The sequence below is a fragment of the Nipponia nippon genome, unplaced genomic scaffold (genome assembly GCF_047370975.1).
Source record: "Nipponia nippon isolate SJK-2023a ecotype South Korea unplaced genomic scaffold, ASM4737097v1 scaffold_4, whole genome shotgun sequence".
Classification (NCBI taxonomy): Eukaryota; Metazoa; Chordata; class Aves; order Pelecaniformes; family Threskiornithidae; genus Nipponia; species Nipponia nippon.
Window position 1 is genome coordinate 76,073,398 of NW_028262358.1, and position 27,452 is coordinate 76,100,849.

Genomic DNA, 27,452 nt, shown 5'->3' on the forward strand with positions numbered 1-27,452 from the left:
ACCCCAGTTCCCTCAGCCGCTCCTCATAAGACTTGTGCTCCAAACCCTTCACCAACTTCGTTGCCCTCCTCTGGACACGCTCCAGCACCTCCATGTCCTTCTTGGAGTGAGGGGCCCAAAACTGAACCCAGTACTCGAGGTGCGGCCTCACCAGTGCCGAGCACAGGGGCACTATCACCTCCCTGGTCCTGCTGGCCACGCTATTCCTGCTACAAGCCAGGATGCCATTGGCCTTGTTGGCCACCTGAGCACACTGCTGGCTCATGTTCAGGTGGCTGTCAACCAACGCCCCCAGGTCCTTTTCCGCCAGGCAGCTCTCCAGCCACTCCTCCCCCAGCCTGTAGCGTTGCATGGGGTTGTTGTGACCCAAGTGCAGGACCCGGCACTGAGCCTTGTTGAACCTCATGCAGTTGGCCCCGGCCCATCGGTCCAGGCTGCCCAGGTGCCTCTGCAGGGCCTTCCTGCCCTCCAGCAGATCGACCATTACCTGTGTGTTTCTCTCTCCGTCCCACAGGGGCAAACAACCTTATCACCTCTTCCTTTGCTAGCAGCCCCCTCTGCTCCGCAGGTACCAACCACCCTTCTGCCTTTAATTGATTAACTTAAGCTAAATGTGAACAATTATTTTCAAGCTGCGCATAGTCTGCTGCTGAAGAAGGGCTTGTGTGCTTGAAAGCTTGTCTGTTTTTTTCAGCCAAACCAGCTGGTCTACCAAAGGACGACTCCCTCTTCCTACGCACCTGGCCCTGCTTAGGTGTCCCCGTGACCCGTTGCGGCGCTGTACTGCGGTACCGCACACGGCGCTTGCTGTAAAGCAAGCTTTGCAGGCAGCTCTCATTACCCGGGTAGCTGAAATGCCAAGTGCTCCCCCACTGCTGCTGCAAACGCTAATACGAAAACCACAGCCCCACAGACTTCCTTTCGCTGGAGCACGTTATTGTGAGCATGCCGTTAAAGCGTAACCTCTTTTCTTTCCCGAAGGTCCATGTAAATTTGCTTCTGGTAGAAGCTCGGATGCAAGCCGAACTACTTTACGCTCTGAGAGCTATTACTCGCTATATGACCTGATGTCTCCGGCTGCCTGTCGACGTTGGAATGTTCTGCAGCTGCAGTATGGCAGAGGAAGATACGAAGCCTCAGGACCAACGGTAGCTATAAGTTAAGATGCCCATTGTGCCATAACTCCTTTAGTTTCAGCTATTTCCGTGCTTGGAATATCACTGCTGCCACTCGGCAGCGAACGCTTGGCAGTTGACAGGGTTGTGCAGAAGTGCTGCCTGCTCATGGTATTTTGGCTTTAGACAGCACGGGGGACACTCTCTGAACTTGTGGCCGTATAGCAAATGATAGATATATAGATCTTGTGTTAAGGCAAATACTACGGGAGCTGGAGCGTGAAAAGAAGTGGGACTTGATGACATTTGCTTTCCCTACGAGAATAATTTTAGAAAATCTTGATGCTGCTATTTGTGCTGGTGGAGTGAACAGACACAGGCTGTTCCAGTTAAGCTAAAAGTGAAAGTGAGCACTGCTATTGTCTGAGCCTTTATTGTGCGTGGTTTCAAAAAAGCCTTGTTATTTAGTTTTCTTTTTAAATCAGAACTCAACCTCTGCTGTCCACACTGATAATTTTAAGATCGCCGTCAATTTTCTCAAATAGTTTAGCCTTAAAATGCTACAGGACATTTGTTCAGCATTATTTGGTGAGCTCCAAAGTGCAATGGTCTTCCTATGGAAAGAAGAGGACTCGAGTCCTCGGAGCGTTTCAGAGATCTCGCTACGTGAAGCGTCGAGTAGCTGCTTGTCCTGTTTCTCAAGGATGAACCGATACCCGTTGAGGAGCTAGGACGAGGTGCGGGAATGTTGTTCTAGACTGCCAAACAGTCCTACTGTATTACATGCCCAACGCTGGTCTTACTGATTTTTGCAGTTGCTTAAATAACTAGGCTAAAAACCATCTATTTTTAGTAAATCAAAACATGATTAAAATGCTGACGTTTAATATACAGTGGTTTTGGAGAACATGGATACTTTTGTATGAGTGTGAATTGCTTTTTGAATTTGTCAGTATTATTGGTATTTTTTAAATAAAGGTAACAACTTTTCCTCTTGGCGTTTTTGTGTGGTTTAACTTCACGCTTCTGTTCTTACTGGTTCACAGGCCATTTTAAAATGTTTGAAACGGTAACTGAGCAAACAAAATGACAAACCATGACTTTTTCAACTGAGTCTAAAATGGTGGCAGAAAACAAAGTTTGAAAAACAGATTTAGATCTTCACTAAAACTATAGTAGCAGCACCTCTCATGTAGTCCTGATTTCATCTTTCCCGTAGTCCTCCATCCTCTCTTCAGGCATACTCTGTTGTACGGGGTTTTCTCTTTCCTTGCAGGTGCGATGGATGCACTCGACCCCTTAACCGAACTAGCAGTACTTAAGGCTAGTGACGGGCTCCAAAAGGAGGTAGAGGCCTGACTCACGGCCGGGCCAGGAACTCCTCTAGTTCCAATCTGGTCTCTGAAAACCCACAAAGGAGCAGAGTGGCACAGTGAGCATCGGTCGATGCATGTGAGCTTGGAACACCGATCATGCAGTTGACACCTGAATAACGAGTGGCTTTTCCAAGATTTATTTATCAAGGAATAAAGTTGTGGGTACAAGGAGTCCCCTGCATACCTTTTCTATGGCATGTCATTTGTGAGCCAACCACTTTATCCCGTAAATATGCCAGCCTAAGTAAGTGAGCCGCCTGTGAGCTCTCCCTGCCAGGCTGCATGGCGGTGATCTCCCCGTGAGCTGCGCCGCCTCTCAAGGTTGCTCCTCGAGGCAGAGACACCTTTTGCCAACAGTAGATCTTTGGTAAGTGACCAGTATTGCACATAACCTCATAGTATGGTAACTTTGTCTGGGTAACTTTAATTGCACGCTGAATTGATGCTAATGAAACATTACATCAATTTTGCTTATATAATCCCTTAGACATACACCGTGGACCATGTCTGAGACTAGGTTTGCACCTAGATTCCTCTCTGAGGAGGAGTTTAGAAAGTAAGGGGGGGGTCCTCCCTGAACTGCATGACTCGACGGGAGGGTCCGCCTTACCCTTTTGCATCCCTGGTCTCTCTGTCAATCGCTCTAACTCGAGTGTCACTTGTTTTTCCTTTGTACGTTTCTTCCATGCGGTAATTAATAAGGTGAACCTTACCATCAGACTTATTGAACCTGCGCAACCCCCTGCTAAACTTCGTTAAATTCCATCAAATTCGTTGAACTCTGACGAAATTATTAGTTCACCTCAAGAGAACGTATTGCTGCTTCTCTCTTTTGAGGGGTGCATTTCACTCTTTTGTGACAACAGGCAATGGGTGTGATATGACTGGAGATTCCAACAGTACGTTTATATGATCACGTATTTTCAATAATTAGGTCTAAATGTTATTTTGAGAGTTAAACTCGTTTTAGAATCCTTCAGTAGTGAACTTAGTTCTGGATTAGGCTGTTGATTTTCATAGGCGGGTGCCAACAGCAGCAGAAGGATGGTCAGGTCGGTGCAGTCAGACTGAGGAACGCACGGCAAGAGGCACCAGGAGGGAGCGACAAACTCTTTTGGACACGCTCCTACAGCTGGCTGTACGGGGGTTACAGTGCACTCAAGTGTAGAAACTCCTACCTGCCGACAGGAAGGTAGGAGCCGTATTTGTAAGGCGGGAAAGAAATTGGTTTTCCCTAGCCCACGCGTAGAATTAAATGGAGATTTCTGTCCCCTGGCTTGGTTCTCAGTTAGCTCAGGCTGGTTTCTCTTACTACAGAACACTCTGAGAACAGTTTTAAGCTTATAGTCCAAGAAGGTAAAATATCTAAAAAAGATCTAGGGGAGAAAGATTAATAAACTGTCAAAAATGGTGACTAACAGGAAACATCTGCTGTTTCCTCTTCTAAACTAAAAATACAGGATTTTTAATGTTCCAAAAACAGAGCAAAACTTTCCTGTCTAAGAGCATATCATAAAGCTAGGCTATGCCTAAGGACACAGAAAAAGTGTCTTCCCAGGCTGTAAATGGAGTTTCCGCAGCACCTGAGTCTCCTGCTGGGAGTGGGGGTGGGGGGGTGGGGTGTCAAAGGTAGACACGAAATTTTCCAAGAAGCCTAAACTGGCTGTTTCCATCCTGCGCTCCCCAGCCACCTGCAGCTACCTGCCAGCACTCCCTCCCTTTTCAAGCAGTAAACGCTGCAGAGAGTGTGAGAGTGTGTGTGAGAGTGAGAGAGAGAGTGAGAGAGAGCGTGTGTGTGTGCGCGTGCGTGCGTGTGTGCGCGCGCGCGTGTCAGTGGCTTCATATGGTCACATTTTCAAACAGAGCACTACCCACAACATGCAGAGACTCCTCACTACGCACAAAGCTACGTACTTATTTGGGAGGAAGGGCCTGAAAACGTTTGGGGATTTTCCATTAAAAATGTTGAGGCGTTTGTGGTCCTAAGTAGAAGAGAACAAGGAAGGCTGTGAAGCACAGTGGCAACCAAAGACGGTGCTAGGGTTAGTCTTTAAAAACAAGAAAATGGTGAAGTGGCCGGGTGCTCCATGGAAGCGGCAACAGCTGCACAGAGCAGCAGCTGTGCACGACGCCAGGGCCCGAGGCAGGAGCCACAGCCCTGCCTCCGTCCCTGCCCTCCCTGGCTGCAGGCTGTAAGCCCCGGCGGCCCCCGAGTGGCTCCTGCAGAGCCTCAGCCTGCGGCTGCAAAGCCCGGCAGCTCCCGGGTGCGCGGCAGCAGCAGCTGGCGCACCTCGGCCGTTGTGGGCGCCAGGAGCGTCGGCACCTCGCCCCGAGTGACCGCGCAGGCGGGGATCCTGCCCCGAAGGCCAGGCAACGTACGGAAGGAGACGGTGTGCGCCAGCACAGGCAACTAAATGGCTGGCTGCTGCCTGGGCCCACGTGGGACGCTGTAAAAAGGGTAGAAGAAGCCTTAAGAATACATCCAAAATTCAGCATTTCGGGGCGCGTTCTTGTTACCTGCAAGTTTTGTTCAGAGAAGGACACGGGCCCGTGCAGCTCCACGAGAGCCACCGCTGGGTTTTGCTCTACCCATCCCGTGGAGTCGCAGGCCGGAGCTCCCACAGAGTGGCCGTCCCCGCTTTGTGCTCCGCTACGGGGTACCCAAATTTGCCCTGTGCTGCGGGACGCGCTACACAGCGCTGCAGGCCCTTGTTTACAGTTTGATGGGTAATGACTGACATAACTAGCATTTTCTTTGAACAAATCTTAATTGCCTACATATCCACCTGAGCAAAACATCAGTTTCAGGCTCCCTCCTGACAGATACGTGGCCCATGTCAGTTCTGATCGGAGCTGCTGACGGGACTTGGCCACGAGGCCTTTTCCACTGCGTCCCCACCCTGCATTACGCAGCCGGCTGTTTGCCTGCCTTTCGCCTTGATGTGAACGCCAAGAACAAATGCCTCTAGCTCCCTCCCCACAGGGGAGTACTTACCCATCGTTTAATACCCCCAAAAAGCAAATCCACCAAGAAACAAATGGGGCTTTGAAGCCATTTATCTTCCCCCTCAACTTCAGCTAAAATTAAAACGGCAAAAGAAGGAGTGAGAATTGAGATCTTTTTGAGCTCAGCAGAGCTGTTGTTGGAGCCAAACTAAACTGAACTGCTGAGCAGTTCTCTCCTGCGGATTGCAGCGATAAAGGCTGCCACGCGCGCTCCCTAAGCGCTTCACTGCGGGGCTGAGCCTCGCTGGTCACAAGAAATACCCGAGCTGCTGGGACAAAAGGAACATTGCAAATTTCATTGCCTTCACTGAAGTTTCCTCCTCACCACTCCCAAAACCTGGACCATGAAATCTCCCCTCCCCTGCCCCTTCACCAGTAAAGAAGTCCCCAAGAATGTAGAAGCAGGGACCTACGCTAGGAAAAAAATTTCCCTGCCCTTCTACTATGGCTCTACTTCCCAGCCTCCTCGCTTCGGCTCCTCACCTGGAAGCAGGGGTCCGGGCGCTGCCGAAGGCACAGCGCTGCCACGGAGGGAGCTCTGAATTGCTGCCTCAGAAACACAAATTCCCCCAGCCTCTCCGCAGGGATTGAGGGATTGCCGGGCTGGAGGCTGGCTCCCCCGGCGCACGCAGCACAGTGCCAGGCTGCTGACCCTGGCCGGCAGCCCCTGCAGAGCAGTTTATTCTTAGTGATCTGGGGTCAGAAAAGAGACAAATAGGTCAGGTCTGTAAAGCTTTCTGTAGCTAATTGGACTGTTAACGCTTGAGGCCAGTGATGCACCTGCTGAGCTCATCCACGGGCTAAAAGCAGGGACTTCTACACACTGAAAGGATGAAAACTGAGCAATAAACAAGCCAGCAGCAGTCAGAAGGAACGTGAAGGATGTAGAGGCTGTCTTTGCCCCGTGGATGGAGACACGAGCACAGGGGAGAAAGCAGGCCAAGACGGTCTGAGAAGTACAGGCACACGGGCGGCTCCTGGGAACGTGGGAACAACTGCAAGAAGAACACAGCAGACTAGCTGAAATCTTCTCTTACATCAGGGATACGGGTGTTTTGCCTTAAGATGTGAACTCCCAATTCAGAGAAATCCTCTTTCTATCACAGCTGGACCTATATCCCCCAAGCACCAAGGCAGGCCCTGGGATACCCCAGCCACACAGTATCAGGAGAAGAAAGGCGGATCTCCAAAGGAAAGGGGAGCAACTTTCCCCTTGACGGCATTCAGTCTGAAGAGTGAAGCTTATGACACGACACAGCAGAATGCGCCAGCGGCATTTGGGTTACTCTGTCGCAGAATTTCATATAAAGTAAAAGTGTGTCAAAGCCTGCAGGGAAGGTGTGGCTCCTGCCATGAAACATTCTTTCATAGCGCGCAGCATTTTTGGTACCGCTGAGGCTCAGGTACCCAGTGGTAATTTACCTTTTAAAAATTAAAAGTTCAGCAAATAGTTTTGTTTCATTTTCCCAGCCAAGAAACTATGCAATTAATAGACAAATCACACTGAACAGCTGCTTGATCAGCTCAAATATACTGTAAAAAGTAATTACACATGCAAAAATTTCATACAAGCTTCTCAAAAGGTAGTATCCAGTATATAAATGCCAGGCTTTACTGACTTTTCTAAAATTAACTTCCCATGTTCTCCAACATGCTTACCAATGGCAACATACAGGTATATTAGAACTACAAAGCTGTACAGTCTACACCACACACACACACAAAAGACTGATCAAAATGGAGGAACAGTCACAGCTGGAAGAAAGGAGCGATGGCTTTGAATTCTGTCAAGAAGTTTTTCTGCCACAGGTTTGAACTCTCTTTCCCAATATAGTTTGTGGTAGTCCCTTAAATCTCTGTCGAGGCTGTAATCCAACGCTAGCTCTTCATCTGTAATCAAGGAAAACATCGTCATCAGTTCTGAATAAAAATATACCCAACCACGTATTTTATGACCACAGCACATACAACTTACCAGTTGTGTATGTTGTTGGCTTAAAAACAACTCTATGTGTAAGACAAACTAAGCATCACTGAGAGACTTAGATTTAATTGAAAAAAAAAGGATGTTAAGGTCAGTGAAACAGTAAAAAGGGTATTGCGGGTTCTTTTATTCTCGCACCTCACAGGTGTAGCTCCAAGATCAAGCATTTACTGTGACTGTCAGCCTGGACACTACTTGGGTTTTAACATTACCCCACTTTGCTAATGTAAGTAATCAACTAATCTAACTACAACTACATTTTTCCTGTCACAAATTGCTCTGCTAATCTGGGTCATGAAGCCTCTTTCAAACTGTATCTACTATCGTACTTAAAGAACTTGAACCACACTAGTTCCTATATCACTGATGTCCTCCCTTCCTCACAAACTTCATAAATAAAATAATAGGACACTCTTAATGGAGACAAGCAATGTTAGGAATGAAAGGAAGTCATCACTCCTTATTCCCCCTCCATTTTTGCCTGGCATTGGATGTGGCAAAGAAACAAACCCTTAGCGAAAAAAGAAACCAGTCTGCAACCAGAAGCAGGCTCCTGAATCAGGAACCTACAAACACAACTGATAATACTGAACAAATGTGTTCATACCGTTTAACACAAGGATATTTGACAGCCTTTAGGCCACAAATGGACCCAAAATGAAGCTACAATCCTGCACCCAATGGGGCAGTGTGACTTACCTTTGTCCTAGACTACAAAAGAGCACCAGATTCACAGTCTGTTAAATAACTAACTCCGTAAGGGAGCTTACTGCACATTCACAGCAGGCAAAAGACAACTCGGAGCTGAAGAGAAACTTCAGTTGCCCACATTTTGAGTCAAACTTTGTGTAGAAGAGAGACGCTCAAACAGCAACTATTCCCATTTAAAAGAGTGCCAAGATGCCTATGCAGAGCATATGGCCTGAGCTGCCACAGCTATAAAAGAAGAGACGACGTTACTCTTGCATGGAGATGGGCTCCATTTCATAGAAAGTTACCAGTAACTGCCCACAATACTTGACTCCTCTGCCACTACAGTGTTTCTAAATTACCACAATTAGAGAGATCCTGATTGTGAGGTAGATTCCAAAAGGGGTTCTGCATAAAGAGAAGATGCCATTTAGAGGCTTTCTGTAATAAAATAAAAGAGAAAACCCATTCTTTCAAGAAGGAAGACATGTCCTATCTCTGCAGGAAGAAACCCTGGAATCAGAGACAAGATCCAGCCTCAGACATCCAATCTATTTGATGGTATCACAGGATCATTTAGGTTGGACAGGACCTCCGGAGCAGAGCCACCGTAGATCAGGGGTTGCTCTGGTCCATGTACTGTTGAGTACTGAACATCTCTGAGGATGGAGATTCCACAGCCTTTCTGGGCAGCCTGTTCCAGTGCTTGACCCCTGCCATGGCGGGAACTTCTCTTCCTACTGTTTAATTGGAATTTTTCTTATTGCAACTTGTGCCCATTAGCTCTTGTCCTATCAATGGGACAGTAGCCCAACATATCTAAAATGAATCTCAGCAGCAGAGAAGTGGGAGACCCTGAAGAGGAAGATAAGGAATTATGTTTTTTGTTTTCAGGGAGAATTGCTTTGCCTCCTCCTGCAATGATTTTTCTACCTAAATTAACTGTCTTTTAACACAGAGCAAGATTCATTTCTCCTTTTTAGTAGACAGCTGTGCCCCCCAGAAGTTGATTGAACGTTTACAGAATCACTGAGGTCAGGAATTACAGCCTACAAGAACAGGGGTCAAAACCAGATCAAAAGCTGAAGTGTTGAACCAAAACAGTAAATTTCCCAAAGCAGAATGTGAGTAACACTGAGGATCAGCGTCCCACATGCAAGCTGTGCATCCTCAGATAATTTAATTTTCCCACGACCCTCCTCAAAACTAGCAAAATTGGGTACTGGCCAAACAGCGTATGAACTGGCTGCAAGCCCAGGAACAAGACTGGGTCTGCAGGCTATGGGGGAAGCTGAAAATTAGAGTACAGACTCTAGTCTGCAAGGGCTACCCATCCCTACAACTCTGGCAAGTTGTAGCAACCTCCTCGACTTGATAGTGGAGGTAAAGGTGAGCAGAAGAAAAGTCTGGAAAAAGAGGGGGAGAAAGGCGATTTCACTGAATGACCCAACAGAAGAATGTTCTCAAGACAGAGGCTCGTCTCCACTGCTGCTCCTGAGGGACCCGGGCAAGGCAAAGCTGCTGCCAGGGGCCTGGAAACACCAGCCTCCAGGAGCTCTGAGCGAATAAAGCGACACGAGACTTGAGAGCCGCTGAAAGAAGGCAAATGACAGTGCCGCTGGAAAGCGGTGCCGCTGGAAAGCAGTGCTGCTGCGTCTCAGGCTGCTGGGATCAGGCAGGGAAAAAGATAAACAAATGGCGCCTTTTGTCCAGCCTTTCTCGGACCCAGCATCTTTTCAGTCTATTTCCTCTCCCTTTTGGCTCCCTCATATCTTCTGTCATCTTGTGCCAGGTAGGGGAAAGAAAAATAAAGGGGAGGAGGCCAAGCACAGCAGGTGAAGCGAGGTGTCTGCTGTGCCATGCTCCGCTTTTTCCGCTTCCTGAGGCCGTGCTGATGCTTAAGTGCAGTCCACGGACTGTCAGCACTTGCCTCCTGCTTCCTGAACGATAGAGCAATGACGGTTCAAGGCTGTTACTGGATACAATGGGAGGAGGAAGGTGTAGGACAATATTAACCAGCTGCTATTACTAAAATTTGTTGGCTCTTAACACACAGAGAAACCAGATCCAATGAACAGGATGCGCTTTTTCTACAGCTACTCTTCTGACTACGGTGTGAAGAAAGACTAGCCTTCTGATTTAATTCTGACCCGGTTTTAATTAATCGTCATTACAATTGCATTACAACGGCAACTGTAACTGCAGTCGCAATTGTATATGAACTTCCAGTTCACAAAAGCTGTGCTAGTTAATGAGAGTTCCAGTTGCTACCCAGCCTGAACTCTGCAGCCAGATCAGTTGCTGGAATAAGCAGTGGTAAATGCAGAGGCAAAAATAAGTAAGGATTTTCCAAAGCAAAGATATATATTCCTTGCTGCATGCCAGAAAATTCAAGCACGATTGTAGCTGTAAAGTTTGCTGTTCTGTTGCAGAATGTTAAAAAGTGCACTAACGATCTTGAAACACAGTATTTTCAGATAAATAGATGGAATTACTGCCCACATTAAGATATGCTCTCTCATAGCAAGGAATGTAATGCAAGGAGTGATTACAACAATGAATAACAGTAATTCTGCTGTAACTGGAAAAAAATCCTCACAAATCCACCCACTTTTCTGATTGTCTAAAAACAAAAGAGACCACGGGAATCTCACTTTCTATCTGGGTCTGACTAACCTGCAGCCTTCTCCACAGCAAGCATACATCTTTAGTAAATTTCCAATTAAAACCAAATCAAAATTACTTAAGGTTTGCTTCAATTTCATTTACATTTTAAAGATTTTTTAAAAAGATAATTGCAAATGACCTACCCAAAATAAAATCATAACCAAAGCAGTGCTCATAAAATAAAGGAGGAAAATTAAATATAGTGACTATAGGACTGTTACATAGCAATTAAACTCTGTAAAATTTGAAGCAAACATAAATGTGTAGATGAAAAGATCCAACTGGGTATGCGAATCAGGGTCTTAACGTTCACTTGTAGACACCTTCCAGCCTGTATCTGTGGAGGAGCACACCCTCCCTAGCTTTAGGGAGCAGATGAGAAATAGTCAGGATGTTGTCCTTGCCCACAAGGAGATCGTGGTGAGAAAAGAAGGGTGGCCAAGGGCTCTCGTCACGAGCAGCAAGCTCAGCCTGCTGTGCCACAGAGCCCTCCGACTAAGGGGAAAAAAACCACATTCCTCAGACTGCCCGGTGTGTGCTGTGCAGTAACCAGGCGCACCACAGCTGAGCCCCGCTTCTGTCAATACCTGCAACGACCTTTGAGGCCAGAAGGGCCCACATCCAGTGAAAAGTACGGTTTGTGCTGAAGGTCTACGGGATAGTTGGCTCAAGCAGACAAAAAGGCAGCTGGTGAAAAGCATTAGCATGCTAACTAGGCAAACTAGAGTGGGGAGTGACAGCGGCCAATTCCACCTTGGCAATCTGTAAGATCTGGGGGAATGCGCTGAATGGCAACAGACCACTGTGTTGCTCGATAGTCCGTACCGGCCAGCCGCTTAAAGCTGCATGCCAGGCTTCCCACCCAAACTAATACTGCTTTGATTTTGCTGCTTCTATTTCTCCTATTAAGGAAAAGAGACCAAGACTATGAATCTCACCTAAAAGTGCCGTGAGCAGCACCAGCAACGTGTCGGCATCTTCTCCAAAGCATGAGGCCACACTCGTGATGTTTTCACTGTAGTTCCACAGGGTTTTGCATATCAAACAAGCCAGCTGCCAGTCAGCCGGCCCAAAGTCTCGTAAACAGTCAACTAACCTGTCGGTATCAAACAAAAACATTGTTTTGCTCCATGTAGTTTTCTCCAGAGCCCTTTAAAGTCTAGGCAGTCTAGAAATATATGCAGACTCCATGCATGTTTCCAGGAAAATTCTACATTAATAAACTTAAGATGCTACTTTCTTCCTCAGTAACTTTCTCAGTTCTTCCCCTTTTCATTTAGTCTAGTTCCCTAAGGATGTGAACATGCCTATATGTGCGTATGCCTGCCTGCATCTGTCCATCCCCTGGAACTTTTTAACCCAACTGACCAATTTCAATCACATACGTCACAAAAGTAACCATCTCAAAGACACTAAAATTCCAACAAATTTCATGGCAATCTGTGACTGTCCCAAATCTGTGCCTACCACTAGAGCAGATATTGCAATGCGAGCCAAGCCTTATCAGGCACCACGAATTCATCTGGAAAAGATGGTATGAATGCAGAAAAAGCTTCAGTCAGAACGTCCAGCTGATTACACATCAGAGGACCTGACCAGAAGACAAATCCAAAGGAATTTGCTACTTCCATGACTCACAGAATTACCTCTTACATTCAGTGAAGTCTGACTATTTTGCAGATCTCACCCCTTCTTGTATTACCTCAGCCTGCACTCCCAATGGACTCAGAAATGCCAGTTTTATTAAGGACCATTAGGTTCTTGACCTTTCTGCTAATCTCAATCCCTTGCAGATGCAAAATGCAGGCTAGATCAAAAGCAGGACTCTGAAATTAAGCTATAACTTTTCTGCCTGCACCAGTTTGCGTACAGTAGCTATCCACAGTTCCAAACAGCAGTGTTTGCACGTCCTGGGGCAGCAGAACTAAGCGCTGTTTTTCACCTGCTGTCCCTAGTGACCTCTGCAATAGGGATCTTTCACTGGTGTTCTCTTCCCCAACCCCACAACCCTCTCTTTCCCTCACTTCTCTACTTCACTGTGAGATTTATAATCTGGTGATTAGTAAAGGGAAGACAGGGTAACTATCGTATTCAGGTATGGCTGAAAATAGCAGTAACTGAAAAGCAACCAAAAAGAGGTTTGCTTTTTCTCTCCTCTCTGAAGGCAGTCATTGTGGAAGACCAGGAGGCATCTAATGAAAAGCCAAAATAACTTGCCCTAATTTTTTGAAGTTTAACTCTCTGATGAGACTAATTCCATGTTTTATTAGGGCCACTATATATTGGTACAATAACCTCATTTCCAAAAATCCACAGAGCTGCTTTGGCACAGGCAGGATGACCTCCTTAACAACTACTTCCACATTCTCTAGATTTATTCCATACTGTTACTGTTTTTCCTTCCGTCTTCATAAATTTTCAGACAAAGTATAGAAAATTCTATATTCTATATGATTCTATATTCTACAGAATATTCTATACAATAGAAATTCTATATAATAGAAATTTCTCACATTTATTATTCGGTTTTCCTGTAACTTATTTTTATTCTTCTTTTCCAGCTTTATATTTTGTACGTTAACTAGAATATGGGAAGGAAGGATGAGCAGACTATGCATTGCTTACACCGTATAAAAAAAGTAATTATATGATGTATGAACAGGAAAGCATTTCAAAGTTAGGCATATTGTTTCATAAATGCGGGTTGTGTCAACTGCTTTACAAGCATAGGAACATGATCTTTCATGTTGCTCCAATTAAGCTGGATCCGCTATTATCTGAACATCAAAGCCGCAAGCGTTGCATTCACAGTGGTTTTTCAAGATCTAATACCACTTACAGTGTAAGTGCCTTAAACTTGAACTCAGAGAGAGGAGTCTCAGGAGCTATTTATTCTCTGCCGAGCACAGCTGCATCAGGTAGTTCTTCCCGCAGTACTAAGTAGTTACAAAAATTGCAAGAGACCATGTGGGGTACCATAGTTCTTGAAGTAATCTTCACCCTTCAAACAGACACATTAATGGTGCCTATTAATTGTAGCCCACGTAGGAGCCAGTTAAGTCAAGCATAAGCAGCTATTGCAAAGCCGTGCCTTAGTCGCTTTGTTGTATGGTACTCTCCTCTGCTGTATCAGGAGGATCTTTGGGAAATTATTCTCTGGTTCTTGGCTCTGCAGTAGACTAAACCACTGTAATGCTTTTGCAAAAAACACATGAAAGAATATGGAAGGCTTTTTCTTGAAGAACGTTAGATGCTGAATGTCTATCAAGTATGTATCCTTATTACAAGTTATTGGCTCCAATAAAAAAGAATCTGATTGAAGATCTTTGGCCAAACTACTGGAATTTGCCTTTTTCATAAGCATCATCAGGAACTTACTTTCCAATTCCTCCTTCTTCCATCAGAAGAGCTCGTTTGTTCTTGTCTACTGTGAGATTGAGCAGAACTCCACAAGCAGAAAAACAGACATCTTGGTTCTTGGCATCAAGTAAAGCAATCACGAACTTGTAAACTGGATTGTAAAGGAAACAATATTACTGGGAAGATGGACTTATCACGGAAGTGGCATTACAACATACTTACTAAACACGTATTTAGAAAGCAGTCAAATGCAGGATATACCCTACCCAAAAATTTAACCTTGTAGCATATTACTGTGACATTTGTACAACAGGCATATGAGCCAGAGTAGCAGCCATTATTACATCATGCTGAAGACCAGCTTTCTTCAAAGCAACACATATAAAATTATAGTTATAAAAACACAGCAAAGTAATGTGAAAATCCGATCGGAAGAGGTTAAGCTCACCAAACTGAATTACAGCTTATTTCTTAAAAGTATCACTCTCCTTTCAGTCACACAGTCAGCAGAAACTGCTAGGATGTGGCACTTGGCACTCGGAGAAGGAAGTTCTTACCCCCGTGAGTGGCAGGGTTGCCCTACCCTGCACCAAGTCCAGCTGGGACTGCTGCAGCCTGGGGCTCCTGCGGGAGACAGGCAAGAAGCAGACGCTGGACGTGCAGCATCTCACAGCACCTGCTGATGCTGAACTTGGTAGGCAGTGGAAGGCAACCCCAGTGAGGGAGTCACTCTTGCCTAATGCAGAGGCAGCCTCTCAGCTCTTCCTGAGCCCGGCGCACTGACACCACAGTCCCTCCAAGGTGGAAAATTCAGTTCTTTGACTGAGACAGCTCATCAGCTACCAGCTACTAAGTCTCAGTTCTCCCTTTGCAGATACCTGGCTCCTCCAAAAGTGGTGATATGTCCACCCTTGAAAGAAGGGGTTGTATATTGTGGCGTATCGCCTCACTTTGAGCACTGACAAGTAGATACAAAAAAATTTACGGTGAAGTGGTGTTTAATTAAACCTATGACACACCTTCTGTGGAGAGCAAGCAGTTGCCGTTTTTCCCAAAGCTCTTTAGACACCCAAAGCAAAAGGACTTGAGAAGACTTGTATCCTGCTTCACCCAGAGGCAAATAGGAGGTCTCTTTGTTGAGGTAGTCAAAAATCTTAAGTGCATGTTACAAAGCGCTAACAAGCTGTCGAACATGGGAATCAAAAACCTGTGATCATGAACCTAAATGAGAATTAAATTGGGTTTTCATTTTATGTCTTATCATATCACTACCAACCTGTAGGACTTGAGAAATTGCAAGGAGTGAAGGGAAATTTCAAAATTATAATCTTTAGGAAAAACAGAGTTTTTGTAGTATTTACCTTTGTGAAGGCACACCATGGCACATTTTTCCTACTGCAGTATTTCCATTTTAATGAAATTGAAATAAAATGGTGTTTATAATGACTACTGTTGGATTCTAACATTTGCCTAATTTGCAAAACATCAGAGAAGATCGCTTCTACCCTTTAACTGAGACAGCTTATTAACAGTCTTTCCTTTTTAGAACTATGGACATTTAAAAACAGGACTCCGACAAATGCAAAAGTAACTCACTCTTTTTCTGTATGATGAAGTCACAGATCTCATGATACTGGGAAAGATTGCCAAAGACTCTGACAGCCTCCACAATTCCATCCATATTGTTGCTCATTAACAGCTTTAAAAGCACTATTGGTTTGCAGAGAAATGAAATAAAACCAATTACTTGTATATCATAAACGTGTGCTTGGCTTTTTATCAATAAATATCAGAATGCAAGCAGCAACAGCAATAAATGTAATAAATGGGAACAGTTATCTGTCTGTCTGGTTGCGGTGAAGGGGGTGAGCTGATGGTGGAACAAGAGCTAAATTGTGTAGGGCTTTGAAGACGAGATAAAGAGCTCCAATATGGGGCTAAATGCAAAGGAACAAATGAGGAGCGATGAAGATAGCCTAAGCACAGTTGTAATAATGGGACCCAGTTTTGCTACACAGTTTTGAGTGGGCTCATGTGAAAATCCAGGAAGACAAAGAAGAAAAAAATGTTGTAATATATAAGAGAACTGATTTAGATCCTGAACAGATGGTCTTATGGTGGGATGTCTCCTAAAACTCAGATTATTTTCTGACATTAGCTCTATTTTCTCTCAGTGCTGCTATAACAAGCAAAAACATTTTCTCTGAACAGCTACTTAATATTGCCCCTAGTCTGAAGCATTTACTTGCTTGCTGCTTTCCTGCTTAGCAGTTTCACATATGATTAGTGTGTAACTTCAGCAGACAGAATGAGACCTTCAGCATTTCCTAGGAAGAGCTACCATCATGGAGGTTTTCGGTGCACAGCAAAGGAGCGATGTTACAGAAGTTGTATCTATCAGTCTTCCGTGAATAGGAACTGAAGCACTGAAATCAGTCCATCATATAAAGGACTCGAATCCGTCAACCCTTAACCATTCTACCACAGAAAGGTGAGAGAAAAAAATATAGTAAAGAGGTTGGCTTCGTTCCCATTACTTCTGTCTTTGAATGTTGCAATACTGAACATGCCTTGAACTTGTCTTAAAAAGATAGCTGAAATGATTATTTTTTGTCTTTGGGATCCACCACTTGTATCAAACAGGAAGTATTCTCAAAATGTCTCCTGGACGAGCAAGCCTGCCGGTCTTCCATCAAAACGTTTTCTCTCTCCTCAGTTCAGGCAGAGGAAAGGTGATGGGACTGGTTCCACATGCTAACAATAAATACAGGAGAGGGAGAGCAAACGGGGCAGACAGGGAAGTCATTTGTTTCCACATTTCTACAACTAGCAATAAGAGACAGCTGGCTTATGGGTGATAAAATGACTCATCACAGAACAGCAGAACTGTTACCTAGAGAGAATATGGTGTCTACCTGTCAGGGCACTAGGTTGACAGCCAGAATATTTTTTCCTACTCCTCATTCTACCTGCTGCGTGAACTTCAGGCTCTGTCTCTCCCCCACGTCTTGTCTATGTGGAGAGAAAAGTATGCAAGACATGGACTCTCTACCTTTTGTATCACATTAACACAATGAGTCCCAGAACTCAGGTGCCGTTCCTACACATCACTAAAATATGACTATTGTCCATACCGTCAGAGGGGAGAGAATCACACAACTCCTATACTGTCAATGGATTTATAAGCTAGAAACAGACATAAATGAGATTTTGCAGGTCTAGATGGTACTAGGAAGAAAAAAAAAAAAACTTTCTTACCATATTCTGATTAGAAGTAAAAAGAAACATGATTATTTTGGCTCAGGCATATGGATTTTGAACAAGTCTAGCAAGAATTGCTAAGCAGAAAACAATATGGCAAATTCCTCTGGGGAAGAAAAGAAGGGGTTTTGTCAACAACGTAACTATTTTCACACAAGTCATAGAATTATGTTCCAAAAGAATGAGAGATCATTATGGGAAGAATTTAGCCCTATGAACTTCATATTCCTGCAATATGATACCACAAAACACTATCAGCGTCTTTATTTTCTGTAGTGTCAAAATATAGCATGAATAACTTCCACTTCCAAAAAGCTATACAAAAAGTACTAGTTTAAAAGTCCTTACTTTCAGCAATCTGTAGCTTCTTGTCTTGAACAGCAGAATTCTTCACTTTGTAGTAGGATAAATTGTTGATTGTTGTTGCAGCATTGGTGACCAATTCCTCACAGTCATCAACTGACTTGTATTCTGATAGTAAAAAAAGAAAAAAAACCAACCCAAAATATATGCATATGTAGATACACACACGCACATGAGTCTGACTTAGCAGTGCATTATATCTCAGAAGCAAACTGAATCATAGTTTACATGGCCACTATTACAGACAACTATTCTGTTTTTCAGTAACATGGCAGAAGCTAACAGGAACAGCTGATCCAAAAATGGCAATACAAAGTCACTCTTTCCAACTCCTCAACTACAGAAATCATTGTGACTAAGGCAACATGGTTTAAAATCTATTTAGTTAAGACATTTTACAGATCCTATTTGCCGTTTTAAGATGGAACTGAGGAGAATCCACATACAGAAATAGGCCTGTGAGATAGACACAGAGAAATACCAAGGACTATTAAAGTGAAATGTCAGGTATCATGAAAAACTGAAAACAAAAAAAGACTTCTTTAACAATATTTGAAAGATTCTCTCTCTCAGAGTTCCTGACAGAATGTTAGCCAGTGTAAAATTACACCAGCAAGCCTGGAAGTTGTGTACACCGACTGATCTGAGGTTTCTGGCCTCAGAAGCCAAGAGGGAAGGAAATAAAAGAGGGGTAAGTTTACAAGGAGAGAGAACATTTTGTAGTCAAGTAGCTGATACAGTGCTCAAGAAGAGGGGAGGGATGCAGAGAGAAGCTTTGAGGCTCAAAAGCGCTTACACAATGATTAAGACAGTTCCAACCCAGGAAGCTCCTAGAGGGCTTAAGACAGAACGGAGGAATTTGTGAGGCTGCCTTCCTAATCCCCCGTGGCTGGTGGGTAAGACTGGTAAAGTAGCATATAATCAGGTTGCTTGTCTTTACATAATATTTAATGTTCTCATCACACACTAAAATATACTGAGTTCTTTGAGATGTATCTTGTCACTGCTAAACTCCGTTACGGGGAGAACAGGCTGCCCAGTCTTAGCCTGTAATTAGATTTACAAAGGGACCAATAAGTGGTAAAGGAACTGCAGTCCTAAGCCTCCGTTTGGAGGGAAAGGGACACTCTCTTCCATCTGAAAGAGATAAAGGTTGGAAATCTGAAAAAGAAGAAGAAATAAGAGGAAATTTTTCAAGGAGGCTGAAGGTTATGGGTGTGGGGAACAAAAAGAATACTTAATCCAGAACAGTCACAAAACCTGCAAACCTTAAAAAAAAACCCACCACCAAACACATCTATGTAGCACCTGGTAAGAACAGACTTCCCTTATATATGAACTCTCAGTGAGATGTATTTAAAATAAAATTTGTTTGCTTATCCTTAATGATCATATTTGCAAATCTGATCACTGAATTAAAACATCCTACAACATCTTTCCCCAGACACTGAAAAGTCAGGACCAAAGCAGCAATGCTTCCGCTGTCCCAAACAGGCTTTCTACATAAAACACTTTATAAATATCAGCAGATTGACTTTGTTATTTTAGCAACGGAACCAATTCAGTTATGGCTCAACCTAGATAAGAAGGTCAAGCAGAAAAATCCTAAACTCTCCTTACAGACTGAACAAAGATAACAAACACAACATAGATTTTATTACCTAGTACTGTAACAAGTAATTCTACAACACGATGGGCAGCTGCCAGAGCTGCTCCTACACTGGGATGAATGGAGAGATTGGCCAGCACTCTTATCAGTTTTATCAGAACATCTTCTGCTTCTGAAGGGTGCTTTGGGTGGTTTTTTCCTTCCCCTCCTCTTTCATAGTACGATTTCTGTGCATTCAAATCAAGTTCATGGTAGGTTTGGAATAATGATATCAAGGTGTTAACACTTCCTTTTTCTTTAAAAAATTGCTCACGGGCCTGGTTATTCTCTGCTGTTAAATTACCAAGAATGAAGATGATACGGATAACCAAATCCTGCAATAAAATAAATAAACCACATTACATGGAAAACATCAGAAGCTATTAGCTGCTTAAAAAGAAGATAATACTTAATTTGCTTCACAATTCAGTTAATAGCAGGTCCAGAACAACCGAAGGAATGCCAAATACAGCAACTAGAAATAATTTTTATGCTACTGTTTTTCATAACCCAGTTTACACAAGAAATCAAAAACATCTGACAGAACTATTATAGCACTGGGGTAATTACTAATGGGATATACTTAGTACAGGTCATCTATTTTTACCAAGACCACAGTAATCTTAAAACATCTTAAAACAGCACTTTATATAACTAGAATAATCTCATGGGCCAGAGCTTACTAATCTTTCAGGTAAGCAAGTGTCAGTTGTGATGGCCAAAGACCACCATCTTTCTCTTCTTCTCTAGGCCTGTTACCCATTGTAGAGGTTAAACTACTTCCCCTTGATTTGTTACTGTTAAATCCATGTTAGCTCTTACTCATTTCCTTGTTAAGTCCAATTGCTTACAGATAGCTGAATTATTTGTTCCAGATTTTTACGCAAAATGTAATCTACACTGACCGGTCTGTTATTCCTCAATTCCTCCTCTTTCTCCTTTTAAAGACAGGTGCCCTACCACCTTGCAATCCTACATAACTTTTCAAGAATCCCAGAGACATTACCCTTTCTGTCCTTTTGTAAGCACCAAAGGGTAAATTTCATTAGGCCTAGCTGGTTTGAAGACATTTAAATATGCTCCAGCTCATTTTTTAGTGATAAAAGAACTCAGGCTGAAGTAGAGCTTAATCATTCGATCATACTTAACCCTTTCAGGAAAAGAAGCAAAAAAAGGCATTCCACACTTCAGTACTCACAGTGGCATCTTGTCAATAATTCTCATCTTCTGAACACTGCAGCAATTATTTCCTTATTGTCTTCTCACTATTAATGTACTAAAGAAAGTTGCCTTGTTTCTTTTTACGTCCCTTTCTAGTTGCATCTCATTTTGTGCTTTATTTTTCTCTGATTTTGATTTTGCGTGTTCTTGCTACCCTTTTATTCTTATCATTGCTAAATGAGACCTACTTTCTATTTTTATATGGTATCTTGAGATCTTATGATTTAACCAAGTTGCTCTCTTAAAGCACTTTCTATCCCTGCCCTTCAGTGGGATATAGAATTACATCTCTTGTTGCTTCATTTTGGACATACTGAGAAATAGCCTTTTTTGGCAAGACTAGTGGATCCTAACTGAATGGCATTCAACAACATCCCCATCTTTTTCTTACCCACCCGTATGGAAGAAGAAAAAATAAATTCTGAAAGCCTGAACTAACCCAAGTATAAACTAATTAAAACATTTGCCTCTGTCACTTGCATCAAAACCTACTCATTTCCAAAAAGAAAAGTCTATAGCTTTATCTTAACAGTACAGGTAAATTAACAGCATTTCTTCAAGTACAGCACAGCCATCCACCCTTAGCTGCTAAACTGCTGTACTTGCACTAACCTAGAATTTTGCTAAACAACTGACATGCTGTTCTTCTTCAAATATAGTAGTTATAGTCACAGATAGTCTAATCCTCCCTGGTATTAATAATCTAAGTTACCCAGGCACAGTCCAACTTGTTAAAGCATGCATACTAATACTGAAGGAAAAAAGATGTGTAACCAGTGAATCCTTCTTTCATACGGGCCTTCGTCAGTAAGTCTCAGGTCTTAAGCCTCTGCCACAAGCCACTGGCAATAACATCCTCTTAGCGTCAAGCGGATGAATGCTATCCCTGAATATGCGAAGCAGGCAGTCTCCTAAGCGAGGAATAGGTTCTCGCGTCCATGTGTTTAATATGATCATTCCGTAGGACCCACTTCCACTTCTTTTTTTAACTATGCATCATATTTTTGCTAGCATCTAAATGTCATCAAGACAAATTTTTATGAACGTTCTTACTGACTAACCACTAAGAGCTTTCACCTTTGCTGGCACAACCCCCAGTTCACAAAGGCTGTAAGAATTTGAAACAAACAACTGATGAATCAGAAGAGAGAACTGAAAAAAGCAGGCAGTCTAGTTTGACTCGTTTATATTGACTTTCTAATTTTGGTCAAAACAGTATCAGCCCAGCAACAGCTCTACCCAATCAGAAAACAGACAAACAGGTACCTACAGCAATCAACTGATATTTTGAGAAGTGTGATCTCAACTGTGCTTTCCACCTACAGGCTAGCAAAACAAACTTATAAAATACTTCTTTTTAGCTAAGCACATCCGGTTTTAATAGCACATTACCGAAGTTTCGTTATCTTCCAGTGAAAATTTAACTAGCAGAGTCAAAGAGAAAAGCTGCTACAACTTCTCCTGAGTAGTCTAATACTCAAGGGTTTGTATTATTTGGGGCTGTATTTTTTTTTTAAATGCTCATGGGGTAAGCACTGCAAGAGTAAGAAACACCAGCTTAGAATGGCTGTGTAAAGAAATACATCTAAAGATGAATGGCATTTTGAAACTGCTTGCAAGACTAAACCTGTACGAGGCTCATGGGCCTTTCTGTGCATGACGAAAAAATCAGTATAATAAATGAGATTATTATGCATCTCCAAATGTTGGGAGTATTAACTGCATATGGAAATTCAGACATTCTTGCACACTTACAGCAAAATTACATTTATCAGATTAATTTATATAATATGGAGGTTTTAACATGTACGGCACTAAAGACAAATTAGATTACAGATAGGAGTTGCACTCAGTTTTTCATCTTTTTACAACGAGGCATTCATGTGAAACATGCTGCCCAGAGAGTATACCCAAAGCCGACTGGAAGGTTATATATGAGACCACACAGCTTCACTTACACAAACAAATTTGCAGAAACATATCAAGAAAAGCTTGAGAAGGAGAACGGATTTTTTTTCTTTGCTTCCAATCTGTGAAGAAACTGTGATATTTTTGTTTTTAAAGCAGTAATGGCACCACATACTCCATCAGCATTTAACTCTTATTTTTCTGACAGCTGGAACATATACATATGATCACTGATATGAAAGATTTCTTTGCTTATCTACTTCTAAAAACCTATTCCTTGCACTGCCCTAGTAGCAAACGTACCCAGTGTACTTGCTGAGTCACAGAACTTGACAGCAGTTTATCTTGGCAATTAAAGTGTACCTGCCTTTCAGTGTAAAGCACAATGAACAGAGATACAAACAGTACAGGTTTACTTATCAGTAGGAAAGGAAAGCCAATTAGGTCAGTAATTTCTAAGTAAAATGAGATAAATAAGGGAGGAGATTCCATTCTAGGTTTGTACACGTGGGCCAAGTACCTGTTGTTAGTCTGTTTGGTGTCTGGACCCTCAGAAGGGTAGGGGTAGTATGAAACAAAAATTCAGATGCCAGCAACTGAGTTCCTATTGAATCTCCAGCTGGAAATGAAATGTGGTTTCCATGTTACACAAACTTCAATGGAGGCAGTCAAAATTCTACCACCTGCCCAGCAGTATGAACTGCTTCTCATTCAAATCTAATTTACACTTCACTTCCAAATTCATATTTCTGCTTTATTATGTACCTTGGAAAGAAAATCTGAGGGTTTTCTTTGCAAGATCTGATAGTCTACTTACAGACAAAATAAGAGTAGTTATGCCATCCTGGAGCTAATCTCTTCCAAACACAGTAAGGATTCATCTTGAAGTGACATTCTGGCTATGAAAATTCCTGGTCAAACCCAGAAATAACAACTGACCCAAAATGCAACTCAATTTAAAGAAGAAAAAAAGGAGGGGGTGTGTGTATGTGTATGCTACCTTGGAAGCATCAAAAGCAAATTAAGAAGTTCTTGACTGAGGGACCTGAAATAAGGGGCAGAGAGGAGCTTTGCCACAGTGTAAGCAGGGAGTACTTTGTCAGTAAAGAAGGATCCTCCTTCCCCTGCAAACATGAATGCATTTGAGAGGAAGGAGAGGACATTAGAAGAATGTAGTTATATTTCTGTGTACCACACGCCACAGGACCCTACCCAATAATTTCTACACCCAAAAATCTGGTCTGTTTAGGTAAACTTTACAGAAAAGGGTTCATTTGCACTTAGTGACTTTTAGCAATGAAGAACTCATGTCCTGAGGTTTGTTTGTGGACATCTGGAGATCTGGGAAAGGTAAGCAAAGAAAAGCAAGCATATAGTCCATATAGTCACCAGAACAACATTTCATGAAAAGCAGTGTGCACTCTCTAACAAAAAACATTTCAGAAATCACAAATTGAAAAAAAAAGTTGAAAACCATATCCCCCACAGTATTCCTCTAATGATTACTGATCTCCCTGGTTAAAATCTTTATTCTTATTACTGGTTTAAATTTGTACAGCTTCAGTCACTATTTCTTATTATCTCTTTTTTCCTAGATTAAAGGATGGTCTCCTAACACAAATGTCTTCCTTGTGCAGATTCTATTAATAGGCAACTTGCTAATGGTTTGACCTTTGTCACTGATAAATTAATTTGCTTAATCTTTTTTTTTTTTTAACTCTAATCATTTTCTAGCTCTTCTCAGAGCTGCTCCCAAGCTTTCAGTATCTTTTGTAGAAATTAATACCAAAAACTAAGGCAAAATATTTTAGTGACAGTGTCTGTCACACCAAGCAGTAATATCTTCTTATTATTCTTATTTGATATTCTAATGTTGACCTATCTAGTAATTACATTCATTCTCTTGTATCTTTTGATACACCAGAACAGCAGGTTTCTATATGATATATGCCAATGAAGGCTGGTTGACTACAAACTTTGAGCTCTACATTCCTGATCATTTTACTTTCAGAGTACATGTTACATATTCTGCACTTTCCTTACCACTTTAACCTTTTCTTTCAGGAAAAAAAAAAAAAAAAAAAAAAAAAGAAAAAGCGACAACCAAAGTATTAGGAAGATGCAAATACACTATCAGCTCAAGGAAGATGCAAATACACTATCAGCTCAGCATACTGTCAGAAATCATACTGTAGGGAAAGGGTGACCTTCTGTGGTTATTCAGATTTATCAGCAGGGAAATTCCTTCAGAGTTGTCAGAATATTTATCCTAAAATGGATACTTCCTTCTTGAAAAAAATGTTAACTCACAGAGAATAAATAATCAGTTTTGAATATGCATGTGCCCACACAAAACACAGGAGAAAAATCTTGTATTTTCGTTCTTTAATGGTCAATTACTACATTCCTTTCATAGCTTTTTTAATTGTCCAAGGCACTATTATAATGTTGGGCTAGAGAGAGGAGGAATACAACTGAAAATATGTATTTGTAAACACAGGAGAAAAGAACCACATTAGCTATGTAAGTTCTTCACAGGGTTACCTTGACGAGCATTTCAGCAGAAGTGGTGGCATAAACAGCACCCACTCTCCTTTCCATTCAGCTTGGTTCCTCTCCCATATTGTTTCATCAGTATTTGTGAACAAGGAACTATTTGTGTGGCTGTTCAACAAACCAGACTGGAAAGCCACACAGGTGATAACCCAGCAATGGACTGGAGTTCTTTTTTTCAGTTTTAAGGTGATTGGAAGCTGGGTCAGTTCTGTGACATGATGGATCATGCTGTCACACCAACAGCTGTCCTCAGCCCAAATGAGGGATGGCACAGAGGGGAAAAGTGAGTAGCCAAAACACAAACAACAATTATGTCAGCACTGCTGAGCGTTTCTTTAGAGGCAAGCTATGGATACAGTAACACACCACTACCCCCAATAAAAATAATAATAACAAACAACCTTTGGTATCTCATAAGACTATGATGCCACTGAGCAGAGTACCAATAATACTCTCAAAGCATTTAAGAGGCAAACATGTATATCTGAACTAAACACAGCTGCAGCATTAGATTCTATTGTTAAGAGCCTGCAGTTGCTTTGGGGTATTACATGACTTATGTTATATGACTGACTGAACCAGGCAGATAGTGGGTTCCTGGGAGCTCATCACAGAATTCTCCATAAGCCAGCCAAAAAACCAGCCAGGAAGGCCAGTCACTGCATGCAGATAAGCCTTCGCCTAATAAATAAAGCCAGAAACAAAATAGAGAAATTCTCTGCATTTACAGGCCCCATCTGTGACAACCTTCCCCACTGCAGCAATCCTAAGAGCAAAAAGGACATTCAACAGCCCTGAAATGAGTCTTTTACTTGGAGGGAGACAAGAAAAAGTCTCACAAGCAGAAGCCTGCTTGCTCGCAGAAGACTATAAACTGATCTGGGACCCGCTACCTGGTAGATGCATTTGGGAAGAAAGCTGGGCAGATCCAGGCACAGTGAACCCGATAAATGCGGACATCTCCTTAGAGAGGATGACAAGGCAACATCAGTCTATCCTTCATTTAATAAATTGTTTCTGACAAACTGATTGTTAAATCAAACAGGTAAAGCAGCATGCAAATTATAATTGTAAATTAGTGCAGTTCTACTAGCTGATGCAAGAGATGCAAAAATAATAACAAATCTTCTGAAACACATCGGGACCAGGAAGTTTGCCAGAATCTGCAGAACTAATTGATGATCAGGATAAAACACGAGCATTCAGAGAAGAAAATGTCATTGCAGAGAAGCTAAATTAGTTCTTTGCGTTGATTCATGCCCACTGTGAAACTGTGGGGAACTGAACTGGGGAGATCTCAACGTTACAGCCTTCTCTGGGGAAGACTCATCAGAGGATCTGTCCAAAACTGAAGTGATCACAAACAATTTTAAGGAACAAACTGACAAAACAAACAGTAACAAATCACCAGGACTGGATAATCACCCAACAGTTCTAAAAGAACTAATTAATTAAATAGCTTAATTACTAACAGTGATGTGCAACCTCTCAAAACTGCCTTGATGCTTAAGGACTGGAAGGGCGACAAACATGAAAAGGATCCAAGTGAGATTCATATCAGGTGTCTGTACCAGGTAAATTAGAAGAGACCATAAAAAAGAAAAATAAAATTTGTGGACAGTTGGATAAACGCAATCAGCTTTAAGGCTCCTAAGTGCTGACTTACCCAATTCTTGAGTTCTTTGAAGGGATCAACAAACATGCATAAAGAAGACCCATCTGATATCCTCCATGTGGCTTTCCAGGAGACTTTTGACAAAGTCACTCACCAAAAATCCTAGTGAAACTAAGTAGTCATGCTGTATGAGAGAATGTCCTGGTAGACATAAGTGATTAGAGGATGGAAAACAGAGTAAATTAGCAGTTCCTGCAACGGTGAAAGATGACCAGTGGAATTCCACAGGGTTCTGTGCTGGGAGCTGTTACGTTCAACTCGTCCACAAACAACGTGGAAAAGTGGGTGACAGCAATGATATGGGAGAGTTTGCTGATGACACTAAGATGTTCAAAGTAGCAAAGATGAAGGCTGACTGAAGAGCAGAAAAAAGATTTGTAGTCAACTGGTAATAAAATAGCAGATGAAATTTAAATGCAGATAAATGTGAAATGATGTGTGTGGAAAAACATAGAGCAGACATACCTTCGCGTATAAAATTATAGCCTTTGAACCAACCATAACTACCTGGAGAGCAATCTTGGGGTTAATGACAGATTCCTCAGGGGGGTTAATGCTCACAGGAGGTCAAGAAAGCAAATAAAATATTGGGAATTACTGGGAAATAAATTTACGCAGGCAT

At 42.5% G+C, this 27,452-nt stretch overlaps 2 protein-coding genes across 11 annotated transcripts in view; one reads left to right on the plus strand and one right to left on the minus strand.

Annotated features, from left to right (window-relative positions):
* SESN1 (sestrin 1) overlaps positions 1 to 2,105 on the plus strand; it is an 85,973-nt gene extending 83,868 nt beyond the window's left edge. For all 4 annotated transcript variants that reach the window (XM_087774283.1, XM_087774286.1, XM_087774284.1 and 1 more), the window contains one exon: positions 982 to 2,105. In XM_087774283.1, coding sequence (XP_087630409.1) covers positions 982 to 1,068 — 87 coding nt within the window. In that variant the 3' untranslated portion in view covers positions 1,069 to 2,105. The remainder of the gene's footprint in view (positions 1 to 981) is intronic.
* A 4,904-nt stretch (positions 2,106 to 7,009) lies between these two features.
* The window catches only part of ARMC2 (armadillo repeat containing 2), a 68,574-nt gene continuing 48,131 nt past the window's right edge, over positions 7,010 to 27,452 (minus strand). For 3 of the 7 annotated variants that reach the window (XM_087777130.1, XM_087777128.1, XM_087777129.1), the window contains 6 exons: positions 19,484 to 19,805; positions 17,808 to 17,930; positions 15,795 to 15,908; positions 14,217 to 14,349; positions 11,777 to 11,934; positions 7,010 to 7,387 (listed from right to left, as the gene is read on the minus strand). In XM_087777130.1, coding sequence (XP_087633256.1) covers positions 7,230 to 7,387; positions 11,777 to 11,934; positions 14,217 to 14,349; positions 15,795 to 15,908; positions 17,808 to 17,930; positions 19,484 to 19,805 — 1,008 coding nt within the window. In that variant the 3' untranslated portion in view covers positions 7,010 to 7,229. Of the gene's footprint in view, positions 7,388 to 11,776; positions 11,935 to 13,677; positions 13,840 to 14,216; positions 14,350 to 15,217; positions 15,420 to 15,794; positions 15,909 to 15,942; positions 16,677 to 17,807; positions 17,931 to 19,483; positions 19,806 to 27,452 lie in introns of those variants that run through there. The other 4 variants (XR_015708900.1, XM_087777131.1, XR_015708901.1 and 1 more) reach the window with 4 other exon arrangements.